At 46.6% G+C, this 15,493-nt stretch overlaps 1 protein-coding gene across 7 annotated transcripts in view; it reads left to right on the forward strand.

Annotated features, from left to right (window-relative positions):
- Nucleotides 1–15,493, forward strand: part of tle2a (TLE family member 2, transcriptional corepressor a) — a 48,405-nt gene that overhangs the window by 24,302 nt on the left and 8,610 nt on the right. For 2 of the 7 annotated variants that reach the window (XR_016496240.1, XM_036978076.2), the window contains exons 3-12: nucleotides 7,325–7,388; nucleotides 8,415–8,459; nucleotides 10,169–10,231; nucleotides 12,029–12,103; nucleotides 12,792–13,029; nucleotides 13,270–13,286; nucleotides 13,485–13,580; nucleotides 13,685–13,729; nucleotides 13,873–14,037; nucleotides 14,619–14,748. Coding sequence is in view for 4 of the 7 variants with exons in the window: in XM_036978076.2 (XP_036833971.2) it covers nucleotides 7,325–7,388; nucleotides 8,415–8,459; nucleotides 10,169–10,231; nucleotides 12,029–12,103; nucleotides 12,792–13,029; nucleotides 13,270–13,286; nucleotides 13,485–13,580; nucleotides 13,685–13,729; nucleotides 13,873–14,037; nucleotides 14,619–14,748 (938 nt within the window). In the remaining 3 variants the exon portion in view is untranslated. Of the gene's footprint in view, nucleotides 1–7,324; nucleotides 7,389–8,414; nucleotides 8,460–10,168; nucleotides 10,232–12,028; nucleotides 12,104–12,791; nucleotides 13,030–13,223; nucleotides 13,287–13,484; nucleotides 13,581–13,684; nucleotides 13,730–13,872; nucleotides 14,038–14,618; nucleotides 14,749–15,493 lie in introns of all 7 variants that reach the window. The other 5 variants (XR_016496239.1, XM_090235575.1, XR_016496241.1 and 2 more) reach the window with 3 other exon arrangements.

A 15,493-nucleotide genomic window follows, 5' to 3' on the forward strand; every position in this document is an offset into this window, starting at 1 on the left:
AAAGGCTCGCCATACAAACAGCGGGCCAGCGTTCAAACGGGCCTGGCTGATTCCAGACATACCTCTGGATCGCACTACGAGCGTCACCGCTGGCACTCAGCAGCCGGCCCAATCACAGTATCACACCACAGTCCAACAACCGTCTCTGAGCCAGAACACTGGCCTGGTCAGGCAGCAGCCCTGTTTCTCATAGCACCGCTCTCCCTGCACCTGTCATAAAACATCTGAAGCATTAATAACGCAAAATATTATTTGGCAACAACCACGCGTGCTTGATTAACACTGAATCCATTATCTTCCAACAAATATATTGCATTCTGTGGCAGATTCTAGATTCTACTATAGCGTTCTATGGCAGCGAGCCACATGCAAATTGTTATGCAAAGCATGTTTAGGTAAGACACCAGTCTATTGGGTTAGGGGTGACCTGCTTAGCCTCCTTCAGCAGACACGAGCAAGCTGCAGGTCTCTCCCCACAGAGGATCTTATCAACACACTCTCCTCTATATTACAGTCCTATTACTGACAGCCTAATCAGACTTACTCTGGGTAAAACACATGGCGTGCACACACGCACACAGAGACAGACAAGCTATACGCAGCCTGACACACAGACACACACGCACACAGAGACAGACAAGCTATACGCAGCCTGACACACAGACACACACGCACACAGAGACAGACAAGCTAAACGCAGCCTGACACACAGATCTGGGCTAGAAATAGCAGGGCTTCGGTTAGTATTTTAGACCTATTGATCGTGGGTGGAGCCTGATTGCTGTTGCTAAAATGGATTAGGAGGCAGGAAAGAGACGGAGGTAAAGGGATTAGGAATGATGAGCTGTGTGTGTGTTTGCATGTCTCTCTCTGTCTTTGTGTGTGTGTGTGTGTGTGTGTGTTTGCATGTCTCTCTCTGTCTTTGTGATTCTGTGTGTGTGCGCGTGTATCTCTTTCTGTGTGTGTGTGATACTAGATATGTGGACCTTTTATAGAAGAGGAATATATTAATTAAACAGCTAGATGGGTGGGTCACCTATTGTACAGCTGTCACATTACTGCATGAAGTATACTTGTTTGTGCCTGCCAAGTTAGTTGTGTGTGGGTGGGTGTGTGTGCACTGTGTGTGTTCTGCAACTGCTCTTTAAACAACCTCCTAATCAGCAGACTGAAGGGAGACAGTGAGAAGCTGCTGAAATATGAAGCTCTTGTCTCTCTACACACACACACACACACACACACACACTGGTCGTCGTGACTGGGGAGTGTGTGACACAGAAACAGTTCCCATATGAACAGCAGCGTTGGCCCACATGTAGCCTAGTAAGTGTGTTGTTGTTTTGTATTGAGGTCTAGAGTGAAGGAGAGGCTTTCAGAATGTTAACATGCTGCCACTCAGGGAACACTCAAGAGCACACGCTCCTCTCTACTGCTCTGCAAGTATTGCACTGTTTGATACCAGGACTGTGCTCAAAACAGCAGTGTGTTTGTGTAACCGACTATGTTGAGCAGATGGAACATTAGGTTTAAGATTGGGGAGGACCATTTTTTTCTATCACAACATATTGGATGACTGTCGTTCATATTCCATTCACCCAGTTCAATGTAACATCGATAGGTTTAGACTACTAAATGATACGAGAATTTGCCTTTTACCCATCATGAAGTTGCTACAACCTAGCCCAAAAATTACCATTTATAATGTAGGCGCACAGGTCGCGAGACAAATTGGAGTAATAAAGGTGACAGACAGTGATGCATTCAATACCACCTTGCACACTCTTGCCTGCATCTAGCTGATCTGATTTTCCCACAGCATCTTAAGGCTAAGGATCCTAACGATGAACGTAACATTGGTAAACTGGGCCCTGGGGTGACTTTGTCCAAACAGTTGTTTTGCAACTAAAAATAGTTTCTATTGGACATATTCCGGTAGGTCCCCCCCTGTTTGGTTCAGTTTGCTTCAGTTTAAGAAACGTTTAGCAACAATCGGCGGAATGAATACACCCCTGATCACCCGCACACACAGTACACTTTCATAGCAGCCACATACAGCATCATCACTTTGCTCGTTGTATAATTCCTTTTTGCATCTATGCGCGCTCCTTATCTCACCTTTTCTCTTCGCTTGTGGACTTAAGTTCACGACACAGTTGTCTGTGACCAGGCGCAAAATCATGTCAAAAGCCAAACCTTCATACCATTTACTGCTGACCGTTACACCGCCTACATCATTGTCACCATATTAACATTATACTGGTAGTCAACAAACTAGAACTAACGTGTTGATACACATGGATTGGATGTTTACTATCACAGCAAGCAGTTTAGCAGTTAAAATTCTGTGCTTTTAAGAAATTCCCTAGTTTTCCCTAAAACTCCCACAATCAGAAGGCAATAAACAGGAAATCCGGACTCCTACAACCAGGATTTCTGGGAAACCAGTGATTTTTATTGAAAATTCCTGGAATTTTGAAATCCTAGTGACTGAGCATGTGTTTGGTGGGGTGGTTACTGGTTGGTGCTTAAATTAGCTTTAATGCGGGTGTGGGTCTCTGGGCATGTAGTCAGAAAAGGACAGAGTCTTTACAGTAAACTAGCTGTGTGTGTGTGTAGTACACACACACACACACACTCTTTACTGTAAACTCACACATGCTGGTTAGTACAGAGAACAGGGAGTGGTCTGTTTGGGGTTACTATGCTATTGTGTGTCTAAATTGCAGCTTTGGGCCTCTTCTCACTAGAAGAGATTTCCCAGAGATTCTGAGGAAAATACCCTTGGGTAGACCTTTTATTGTAATGTAAACTGCTACCTGCAGAGGTCATGCACCACACTCCTGACAATTGCCCCCCTCCAAGCAGGGCAGTGTAAACAGAATTTAGCTAAATTAGTATGTGAGGAGGATGCAGATATTTTGTTTAGTTTGCTACCTAGCGCTGTATAATATGAATGACACTGTATGATAACGTTCCTGTACTTTTTATATTCGTATGTATGAGAGCGGTAAATATTCATTTTTACAATGCTAAAGTTAGCTAATTGATGAAGCAAATGTCGTTAGCCAACGTTACTTAGCTAGCAGCTGTGCCACTTTGGCTGTGTTACTGTCTTGCAGCTAAATTAATGAGTGCATGGACAAGAAAACAAACCATTTAAATATCTGTACATGCTTGTGAATTGTTGCATTATTCAAGAGTGTAATATTGTTTTGTTGCATTAATCAAGAGTAATATGGTAGATGCATGAAAAATTGCTCACATAAGCTAGCTAGTTAGAATAGTTTTCATACTTATGGCTGTGCTATTTACGGTACATCAGAACTGTGAAGCCTAGATAGTCACCTGAACCCTCTCTCGGCATTGAAATTCTATTGCAAATGTATATTGAAAAGTTTATGTATATATTATGTCAATTACATTTTGTCCCGATGCCCCTCTTCCAACTTTCGTCAATCTGAATAAGCTCTTGTTTAGTGCGTGTTCGCTCACACCGTTGGGAGATGATGAAAGTCTAGTGGTTCGCAGGTGTGTCATTTGTGTGTGAGCGCAGAGACCGCGGAACAACTTTGACAGGGCGTGCGAAAATAAAAAGTTGGAGCATCATTTTAGATATTTTTCTGTTTATAATTTCCGACATTTGGTAGGCTATTTGTTAGTCAATGTGTCTATAATTAGATAGGCCTACACCCAGCTTCTCTTCTGTCATTACGTGACTCTCTAGAACAGGGGTCCTCAAACGTTTTCACTCAGGGCCCCCTTCCCCCTCCAGCATTGGGAACCCCCCCCCCCCTGCAATTCTACACATTTTGCGGTTGTCTTGTGTGTTCATGTGATATTTTAGTGACTCAAACGTTACAACAAAATCAATGCGCTAAAAAAACCTAGCTAAAAAAACGTTAACTGACACGGGCTAGTTGATTAGGACGTTTCTGAGCAATAAATAGCTCTCTTATGTATGCAATGACTGACACGAGGACAGGAACTGATGATGCACTACCCAATATCGAAACTGCACCATGTGCATTCTACTAGAGTAAACAACTTTACACTTTCAGAAGTGGACTGCAATGGGGAAAGACTACCTGGACTCGTCCAATAAGAAACGCTCATTTTCATTCTCTATTGCAAGACTTTTTGACACATGTGCCATTGCATGGCCTAATTAACTCCATGCAGGAGTGTGTGTAGTGGGTTGTGAGAAGGAGAGGTAGCACAGATGTAGCATCGTCATTAGTCACCTGCTACTATAGCTCTGAAACCCTGTGGAGCCAGCCATACAATATATTCTGCAACACACCAGTGTGTGTGCTTGTGAGGGAGGGAGTGTGTGTGCAGTGAACATGCATGCCTCTGTGTAATCGTGTGTGCGTGGGGTAATGGTGCTCTGCTGACAGAGTTGTCTGAGTGGTGGCAGGCTGCAGATTTGTAGCGCATTCCGACGATCATCTTATCTGCTGTCACGGAGAGGAAGAGAGCAGAGGACGCTGCTGCATAGCAGGCTCCCATCGCTCTCTCTCTCTCTCTCTTCCTATCTTGCTCGTTCTTGCGGGCTCTTGCTCGCTCGCTCGTGCTCCCGCTCGTTCTCCCCCTGTCGCTCGTTCGCCCGGTCTCTCTCTCCCTGCCAGCTCAGTGACAGCTGTACAGATAACTCATCCAAAGGTTTTTGACTTCTCAAACACGGCAGAAAGCTAACACTATCTGATGCCCAGTGTCCTGATTTTAATTCAACCACTTAGATAACTAGAAAGTAAAATTTAGGGGTCGTGTTAATGCAACATTCTGTGTGTTTCACGCAGATTTTGGGGGGATAAATACACATCTATCTAAAATGCTTCTTATTGTAATTTCTACTCCTCATCGGACTAATTTTATGCTGCAGTTGCACTTCTGCACTAGGATGAGAATTCATGAATGGGAATTTTATCAGCAGACAGGCTCTGACTGATGTGTAGCCACTTTTCTCTGGCATTTTTCTCGGTGTAACCTACTTTTCTCTGGTTAAATGCAATATTAACTAAGCAAAACATTAGGAAATGTAACTGGCTACATTCTTTATGATAAACATGAGCAATATGATGGCCATGCATCGTTTTTCCAAAAAAGACCTTGCTTTTTTTTGTGGCTGCCAGCCAAATAGCGTTGCGCTTCTGTTGTCATCTGATGAAAATGAAGCTATACTGAACAAAAATATAAACGCAACATGTGAAGTGTTGGTCCCATGTTTCATGGGCTGAAATAAAAGGCCACTCTAAAATGTGCGCAGTTTTGTCACACAACACAATAACACAGATGTCTCATGTTTTGAGGGAGCTGAACTCACCTGCTCTGCTTTCTGCTGTTGTGCTATTTACAAACAGACGTGACTGGCTCACCTGTTCTGGGGAACTATCATAAGCTTCATAATGTAAAATAATGTAACCGGTGAAATGAAGAACGTGATCTGCTTTATATCCTAATGTATTGCACAAGTTGACTGCAGGTGTTCACTTAAAAAGTGGCAAAAATATTAACATTTATAGAAAAACTTAAAAGAAATAGTATTGACGGTATAGGAAAAAACATCCTGTGACTTTCTAAATTATACGGTATACCGCCCAAGCCTAGTGTTTGTATGTATCGTGTACCACGCACATGAGGAAAGTCACCCTTCTGAGATGCCCAGGTCTAGGTGAACAGATAGAGTTGTCACTTCTCAGAAATCCTGTTCTAGGGGACTTCTGCAGGGCGGCAATTCCACTGTAATAAAATCTATCAGGGGAATAAATGTAATCCCCCCCCGAGTTTTCTGCCATCCTCCCTTCATCTCCTCCCCCGCCTGTCTCCTCCCCCCAGCTCCACCACCTTCGCCGCCCCCCCCCCCCCCCCCCCCCTCCCTCCCTGGCGGTGATAAATGAGTCAATTATGGGCGGCAGCGCGGGCCTTCTGAAGGGGAGCGGATGTGCTGTTATTACCTGTTGCAGCCTGGTAATGTTGCAGTATTAATCATATTCTAATTTCCCAGGCCCTCACTGCTCTCCCCCGCATAAATCTGCCGCACGCAAACAAGTCAGCAGCGTGCCCGCCGGGGTGAAATAAAGCCAGGGGATAGGTGGAGAGGAGAACGGATTGGGAGGGGGGTGGGGGGGTGGTAAAGGACACAGGGGAGGGAGCTGTTGGCTGACTGGCTAGTTCCTTAAAGGAATAATCCACCCAAATCCACTCATATAATTTATGGTGTTAAATAACACGTGAGAACAGTATGTTTTGTAAACAAATGTTTAATTTTGTCATTATAATAAGGTTGGTAGCAACATGTGAACATCCAGGTGGAAATGTATTACAGTTCAAGTTGTCTAAAAACAACACAGTGCAATGCTCTATGGGCTGGCTTGCTAGCTAGCAAATGTAGCTACACACAATAATACCTAAGTCAATATCAGTATATGAAGTAGCTAGTTAGCTGTATAATCGCCTAAACAAACTGCACAATCAATTTAGGAGTCTACAATCTCAGCATGTTCAACCTGCAGATCAAGTCTGACATTCGCAATGGCACCATGCAATGCAGCCTGGACTGAAAAGGCAGACAAATAAGAGAAAGTTGATGGACCCTCAGTTAAATTACACATTTCTCAAGGTAGGAATATTGCAAAAATGTGGTCAATGGCTTTCACAATCTCCTATTAAATTCCAGTGTAGTGAATTTCTGCCTGCTTGAATGGCAATAGCTCTGATAAACATGAATTGACTCTGGGAATCGCTGGAACATCATGCAGAGATGCACAAAAACAATAACATTCAAAATGGGTGAATCGTTTCTTTTTAAAGGAGGGCTGTGTGCGTGCTGGGCTCAGGATTCCTGGGCTGCCTTAGTGCGGCATGGTCACAGGGTGACTTGGCAGGGACATTTGGAGGGAGGAAGGGTCAGACAGAGGGACAAATGGAGGGAAGGAGAGAGGGAGGAGGGGAAAGACTGAGGGAGGGAGATTGGAAGGGGGAGAGCGGAGGGAGAGACCCTGCCCTTCTATGACACCTTGGTCCTGGCTTGCCTGGTCTGTTCTGTCTTTCTGTCGAGCGCTAAGCATGACTCATCTATTCCTGGTGTGCTCTGAAGTGATAATGTCCTGTCACCAGCCCAATCCTATCTTTGCTGGGACAAATCTAGCTGCAGGTGTCTGCACTGCCTACTAAATCTGGACCTGTGTTTGTGTTAATGTTAATATATTTCCGGCTCTGTCTGTCGGGCTTCTTTTTAGATGTACTGTATGAATCCCAAACAATAGAACAGTATTAGAACAGTATTATGATAGAGTATCTGCCCTTTTCTAAACCTTTCCTACAGCCTGAAGATGGAGTGTGAGAAACTGGCCACAGAGAAGACTGAGATCCAGAGACACTACGTCATGGTGAGACCTGCAAGAACACACGCACACACTCCCCATCCACAACCTTGGGTGTTCTTACGAACACCATGCTGATGGTTAATTTCTGCAGGAGAAGAGTTGAGATCCATTGTGTAGCTTTCCCAGACGGAGCAGACAGACAAGACAACTCTCTCTCTGGTAACACACAGACAGCTGTCTGTCTGTTGACTACACTGTACCACTCATGCCAGCATCTGGCAAGGGATTACACATCACACCCACTGGAAACCACATGGACCACAGACGTATGCAAACACACACAGCACATATTACATTGTGTGTATGTTTTGAAGTGTGCGTGTGTTGTCTCCAGCTCTGATATGGGTAATCCTCCACATTCCTGGCGGTGTGCACACGAGGCTGTGATCAGAGAGCGCCCTAACCACAGCTGACTGTTTGTTGCCCAGTGCCCACTGTGGCAAAAGGAACTATGTGGCAGTCTGGCACAGCCCCAGCGCTTGGCATACATCCCCACCCATTTCTCTCTTCTTTTTAGCTCAGAATTTTGGAGTCTGCAAGTCGCCTAGCAACAGCTCTGAATCTTGGCAGAACACAACAGCCAGCCGTCAGGAAGGGCCCTTTTATTGAACACACACACTTCTGCAGAATATGGAGGGACGGAGTCCACTGCTCCATCAAAAAGCTCTCAGCGCTGCCATTTCTTTATTTCTTCTACCTAGCTGTCAACCCCCTCACTTTTTACTCCTTAACCAACCCTGCTGGAAATGACATGTCAGAATGTCACACTACAACGTCAGTTTTTAAAATGACTTCAGCTCTGCCCGACAACGATTTTCCATCCTTGCTCTGAACCGAGTGATTGACACCACCACCATCTCTGTGCTCACATGCCAGGTTGGCATAGCCCAGAGCTGAGGTCATTAAATAAATGAATAAAACCAAGCAAATCGACTCGCCCACTCATCCAGCATTAAAAGGTGTTTTTTTTAATCGTAGGTCTGCATATATGCAAATGTACAACCATCAATTTCCGTCTCTCTTTTACAGTATTACGAGATGTCCTACGGCCTTAATATTGAAATGCACAAACAGGTGAGTCTAACCTCCCTCTCTAGTCGACCTGCGACTAGATGAGGTATGTATGCTATGCTTCTGGGAGAATCTAGTGAACTGACCTCCAGCACAACATGCTAACCTGCCTATGATGGACCCATGGCACTGTGCTGCTGTTGCATTAATAGGATTTGCAAACCGGATTCCTTTTTCTAGACAGACGAGACGAGAGGAGAGATGTGCCCTTCCTTCCCAAAGCAGCCGGAACATCCTCTTCTCTCCCCTCATAAATCCTGTCTATTACCACTGCTGACTTCACCCTCCTCCTCCCTCTATCCCTCCCTCTATCCCTTTATCTCTTTCTCTATAACCACCTCCTCCTCCTCTGTCTCTCTATCCTTATATCCCTTAGTCTATATATAACCCCCTCTCCTTTTCTCTCCATTTCTCACTTTCTTTCTATCATATACCCCCCCCCCCCCCCGTGCCTGTCTTTCTTTGACACCCCATCCCGTCTCTCCCTCTTCCTCCCTCTCTCCTGCAGACATACAGTCCATGCTGAATTTCACTTTAAATCAGGTCACTGCCTTCAGAGCGTCTGCTCTCTCCCTTCGTTTTGCCATCTCAATCGCTCTGCTTTTGACAAGCCACACGAATCACCCTGCCCTCCTCCTTCCTTCTCTCGGTCTCTTTCTTTCTCCCTCTCACTCCCCCGTCCTCCTCCTTGTTCATCCTGCCTCATTGGCTTTCATTTCCTCAACGGCACAAGAGCCTCCCCGCCTCCTTCTCCCCTCCCCCTTCTTTTCATTTCCCTCATTTTGTACTCCCCTATTTATGCTCCTTCTCTTGCGCTCACTTGCTCATGGTCTCTTGTTTTTTTTTGCTCTCTCCCTCACCCACCACCGTGCCCTTCTCTCCGATCTCCCTGGCTCCCTCTCTCCTGAAGATGTCATTTAGTAGTTGGCATTCTCTAACAAGAAATCATTGTGTTTCGCTGGTGAGGGTGATGATGGATTTATGGAGGCAAGTGCTGAAGGGTGGGGGTGGGAGGGGGGGGGGGGGGGGAGGGGGGGGAGGGGCTCTGTACTGCCTGTCTGCAGAATAAGGGAAGAGGATGAGGGTTGAAGGGGGGGGGGGGGGGTGAGGCAAGAGGAAGAAGGGAGAGGAGGAAGTGTGTGAAAGAGGAGGGGGGTGGGAGTTTACCACAGCGTCAATAAATCAGTTGGTAGGGAATGGTGTGATGTATGTGGGGCTGTGTCGCCTGGCCGGTTGAGAGAAGAGGGAGACGGTACAGCAGAGGCTAGTTGTCAGCAGGAAAATGGCCCCCGGTCATAATGATGTTGTCATCATGATCTCTGCATGCATATCATTACTGTGTGTGGGGTGGGGTGAGGAGAGAGACACAATATGGTTTTGATACAACACATGGCAGATTACTTCACTAATGGTAGTGAGAGAAGGAGATGGAGGGAGGAAGAGCTGGCAGACTTCCATGGCTAAGCCCATTGACCCCCAGCAGGTAGCCACGCACACTCTGGGATGGGTGGTCACATTTGATACTGGCCATGAATATTTTACCCGGGCTTCTTGGCAGTGTTTGGATTTGCATGGACTAAATGTGAGGAGCTGAAATATTTACAACACTGGCCCTCGCAGCCAGACCTGCTCAGGTTCTGGGGTGTGTGTTGCTTTGATGAGCACACACACGGTGTCCTCACACGCAATCTCTATTTTTTTGTGTGTTGCAGACAGAGATCGCCAAGCGGCTGAACGTGATCTGTGCCCAGCTCATCCCTTTCCTGTCACAGGAGGTGAGATCACCTGAAGACAGGCTCGCATGCACACACACACACACACGCGCACACGCACACACACTGCAAATCAATCATAGACATGCGCAAACACACCGCAAATCAAACACAGACACACAAAAACACACGGTCATGCACATTAACACATCAGTAACACATTCAGTATCTCTCTGACAGCCACCTACACCCTGAGGCATGCACATGCATGCTGCTCGTACCCAACAACTCACAGTAAAACAGTGACATACCTCTATGCAGCAGACATACACATTTACACAGTGACGTACCTCTATGCAGCAGACATACACATTTACACAGTGACGTACCTCTATGCAGCAGACATACACATTTACACAGTGACGTACCTCTATGCAGCAGGCCCACACATTTACACAGTGACGTACCTCTATGCAGCAGACATACACATTTACACAGTGACATACCTCTATGCTGCAGACATACACATTTACACAGTGACGTACCTCTATGCAGCAGACATACACATTTACACAGTGACGTACCTCTATGCAGCAGACATACACATTTACACAGTGACGTACCTCTATGCAGCAGACACACATTTACACAGTGACGTACCTCTATGCTGCAGACATACACATTTACACAGTGACGTACCTCTATGCAGCAGACACACATTTACACAGTGACGTACCTCTATGCTGCAGACATACACATTTACACAGTGACGTACCTCTATGCAGCAGACACACATTTACACAGTGACGTACCTCTATGCTGCAGACATACACATTTACACAGTGACGTACCTCTATGCAGCAGACATACACATTTACACAGTGACGTACCTCTATGCAGCAGACACACATTTACACAGTGACGTACCTCTATGCTGCAGACATACACATTTACACAGTGACGTACCTCTATGCAGCAGACACACATTTACACAGTGACGTACCTCTATGCAGCAGACATACACATTTACACAGTGACGTACCTCTATGCAGCAGACATACACATTTACACAGTGACGTACCTCTATGCAGCAGACATACACATTTACACAGTGACGTACCTCTATGCAGCAGACACACACATTTACACAGTGACGTACCTCTATGCAGCAGACACACACATTTACACAGTGACGTACCTCTATGCAGCAGACACACACATTTACACAGTGACGTACCTCTATGCAGCAGACACACATTTACACAGTGACGTACCTCTATGCAGCAGACATACACATTTACACAGTGACGTACCTCTATGCAGCAGACATACACATTTACACAGTGACGTACCTCTATGCAGCAGACATACACATTTACACAGTGACGTACCTCTATGCAGCAGGCCCACACATTTACACAGTGACGTACCTCTATGCAGCAGACATACACATTTACACAGTGACGTACCTCCATGCAGCAGACATACACATTTACACAGTGACGTACCTCTATGCAGCAGACATACACATTTACACAGTGACGTACCTCTATGCAGCAGGCCCACACATTTACACAGTGACGTACCTCTATGCAGCAGACATACACATTTACACAGTGACGTACCTCTATGCTGCAGACATACACATTTACACAGTGACGTACCTCTATGCAGCAGACATACACATTTACACAGTGACATGAACCCTTATGGAGCTTCAAAGCGTGACTGTTATTCCTCCTAAACATGTACATACTTTATACCACATGCTGTAATACTGGTCTTGAAGTATTATTATTGACGTTGTTAAAATTCAGACCTTTCCTTTCAAGTTCACTGTTACCTTGGTTTGTCCCACAGCACCAACAACAGGTGGTCCAGGCCATGGAGCGCGCCAAGCAGGTGACTATGGGGGAGTTAAATGCGTCTATAGGGGTACGTGGACTCCCCCCTCTACCTCATACAGTGTGTCCCTTCATCCTCTCATACGTCTTTATTTTTGCCTCTCTTGTTTTTCTGTGGATAGCCAGTTCACCCTCCTTCCAACACACACACACACACACAAATTGGTCTCTTAGTGTGGACCTAACAGGAACAGGTTGAAATGAGACTGTTAGGAAACGTAGTGAGAGAAGAGAAGGAGAGATGACACTATCTGTGTGTCTGCACATCGCTGGGTGCCAAGTGACAACACATGGCCTCACCAAACCAGAGGAATGACGTTTCAAATCACACATTCATTCTTAGTCTGAGATAAATCCCCCCCCCCCCCCCCCCAATCGCATTTCAGTGCTATCTGTTTTAAAAATATATATAAATTAAAAACTAAAAATAATACAATTATGATTTTCTTGCCTTCACATCATTCCAACCATGCACTCCATGGTTTGATTTTTGTGGCAGTGCTCTCTCTCCTAGGGAGGTGCTCCTTTCCTCCACTCGTACTCCATTTTGGATGGCACCATGCATGGGCTCCTCCATTAATGGAGACACCCTTCTCTGTGACACCTCTCTCTGTATACCTCTCCCTTCAGCCCCTCCCCTGTCCAGTCCACCTCTAACCCAGTAGACCACAACTCAACCCCTGTCTTGTTTTCTCTCTCCTTCTCTCTCCTCCCTCCAGCAACAGCTGCAGGCGCAGCACCTCTCTCAGCACGTGGCCCAGGGCCTGCAGGGCCTGCAGGGCCTGCAAATGGGGCCACACCCTGGGGGCCTCCCTCACCCTGGCCTGGCGCTGGGCGGTGGGTCTGGCCTACTGGCCCTGTCCGGGGCCCTGGGGGCCCAGCTGGCTGCCAAAGAGGGCCATGAGAGGGCCCACATGGAGGCTGCTGCTGCTGCAGCCGCCGCAGAGCACCACAGAGGTATGGGCTGGGATGGGGATGATGGGAGATTAGGTTGGCCAGGTTTGGTTAGACTGAATGGGGAGAGCTGGTTTTGTTTGGGTTTAGAGTAGTTGTGGTTGGTCAATGTGAGGTTGGGATGGGCTGGGGCATGTTTTTAGCTGTGTGTTTGTGAGAATGGTGATAGTCATGCTGTATTGTGTTTGCTCTGTTTTGGCTGGCTGCGGGGACGCGGGGCGATGCTGTCCATCATGGACGTAGACCGCGAGGCTGGACCGGTGAGTACACTACACTTCAAGTTCCCTACACCCAAGTACGCTACAACGTACTACATCTCCATTCTCTATCCCCCTCATGGACACTGAGCCCCAGTTGATGCTGTGGGATCATTTTTTTCCCATCACATTTTGCCAGGGTGGTTATGAAGTTGACATGATTAAACAGTCCCTCTCACCTCGTTATCCTTCCCCCCTCAGAGCTCTATGTCCAACGGGGATAAGGGCCGTTCAGCAGACTACCTCAGCAATGGGAAGAAGAGGAAAGCTGACGAGAAGGAGTTCATGACAGATTATGTTAGTATGCTGAGTTGATTACCTATTGTGGGGTGTTTGTGTTCAGTAATTAGTTCATTTGTGTGTGTTCCATTTTTAACTAAAAGCCCACATTTTGATTGCAGGGCAGCGATGCGGATAAGAGTGATGATAATTTGGTGGTGGATGAGGTGAGTTGGTCCATCTCTGCGCCTCAGTTCAGACCCAAATTGACTCTGATAATTGACTGATTCAGATTGATGAGAGAAACACTCAGCGGGACCACGTCTGGTGGACTTAACGTCCCCCCCACCCCGTCTCTGTGACCCCGCAGGACCCCTCATCCCCCCGCAGTGTGCACTCCTACTCGTCCAGAGAAAACGGCCTGGACAAACTGCCCCCCTCCCGTAAAGACGCCCTTCCCCAGGCCAGCCCCGCCTCCCTGGCCTCCTCCAGCAGCCAAGCCTCGCCCTCCCGCAGCAAGGACCGGGAGCCGCCGGTATGCTCAGGATCAGTCCATTACATGCCGTTGTCACACACGCACACACACACACACACAGCTTCATACAGTTATGCCCCGAGTCAAATGAGTGATTGTATGTATGGTGAGACATGCGCAGCCTACACACTTAGTTTCAGTGATAATCTTTCATTACAGCTTCATATGCAGCGTCAAGGACGCTCACGGTCCCATGTGACCCTAGCCTTGCTGAGCCTAACTGAATTACTGCGTTTCTACACACCCACTTATCTCCTTTGGCATGATCTTTCTTCAGCATAGATATATTATTCTAGATACAAAGAGCAGCAGCCATCTGTTAAATATGACATGCATTCCAAAGGATTTCTTCATGTTGGATGTCCTTTGTGTAATTCTACAGTATTAGCACCTGGTGTTTCTGATAGCTGTGATGGAAGGACATCTTACATTCACATCACACTCTCTCCTTCTCTCACTCCCCCTCACATTCTCATTGACATTCTCATTCACACTGTCGTTTTCGCTCACTGCTTCTTTCGATCTCTCTCCCCCATCTCTCGCTCTTTCTCTCTTCACCCCTCCCTCTTTTCCTTTAACAGAGGGAGAAGTCCAGTACTCCAGGTATGAAGCCAGGCACCCCCCACAGTTCCCAGGACTCCTCCACCCCCGGCCCCAGTGCCCCCCCACAGTTCCGCCCCCTCCCTGGCAAACCTGGCGTTGACCCTCTGGGTAAGACCATCATGATCATGGATCATATTTACATTGCAGTTTTCACTAGGTTTTTAAAGGGTCTTCAATATACCAGCCATGATCAGTTACCAGAGCATTTTATCTGAAGCTGCCTAGAGTTTCCATCTATATTCAGTATCTGTGGTCCATGGCATAAATCTAAATGGTAAACCACGCTCCAAACAGCTGAGCTATCCAAACTGCCCTTGATGTGGGTTAACTGATGCGTCTGCCTACTGCCTGTGGGGTTGAGAGCTATGCGGGAACCTTTAAACGGCGAGATTAAGAGAGGTGAAGGACTGTGACTGAACTGTTTCATTATTACGCTGCTTCAGTCTATTGGAATGCATCACTCTTCTCCCAGAATCTCTCTATGTAGTCTAGTGGCTCCACACTGCAGTGTGGCAAACTAGCCAGCAGAGTGCAGTAGTGGTCTGGTGATCTCTTCTGTGGCATTGAGCTGTGTGTGTTTGATCCTACTTGATGTGGAACCCTGCATAGAGGATCAGAGCTGCCACAGGAACTCCTCTGTGCCAGCTGTTAAACCTCAACTCTGATGCCCTCTGGCGGCATTTTTCTAAACAACAGATAATATTGCATACTGCCCTCAAAAAGTACATTTTGGTTTCAAATTAACCCTACGAAGACATTCTTAGTACTGTGATAAAGGTAAGAACTGTGGGATTCTGATAAAGGTGTCAGAAACAATGTGACTACAACAGAGCCTGACATGGAGCAGGCCCCA

This window comes from Oncorhynchus mykiss, chromosome 5, assembly GCF_057628025.1.
Source record: "Oncorhynchus mykiss isolate SJ-2025 chromosome 5, ASM5762802v1, whole genome shotgun sequence".
NCBI classification, from domain to species: Eukaryota; Metazoa; Chordata; class Actinopteri; order Salmoniformes; family Salmonidae; genus Oncorhynchus; species Oncorhynchus mykiss.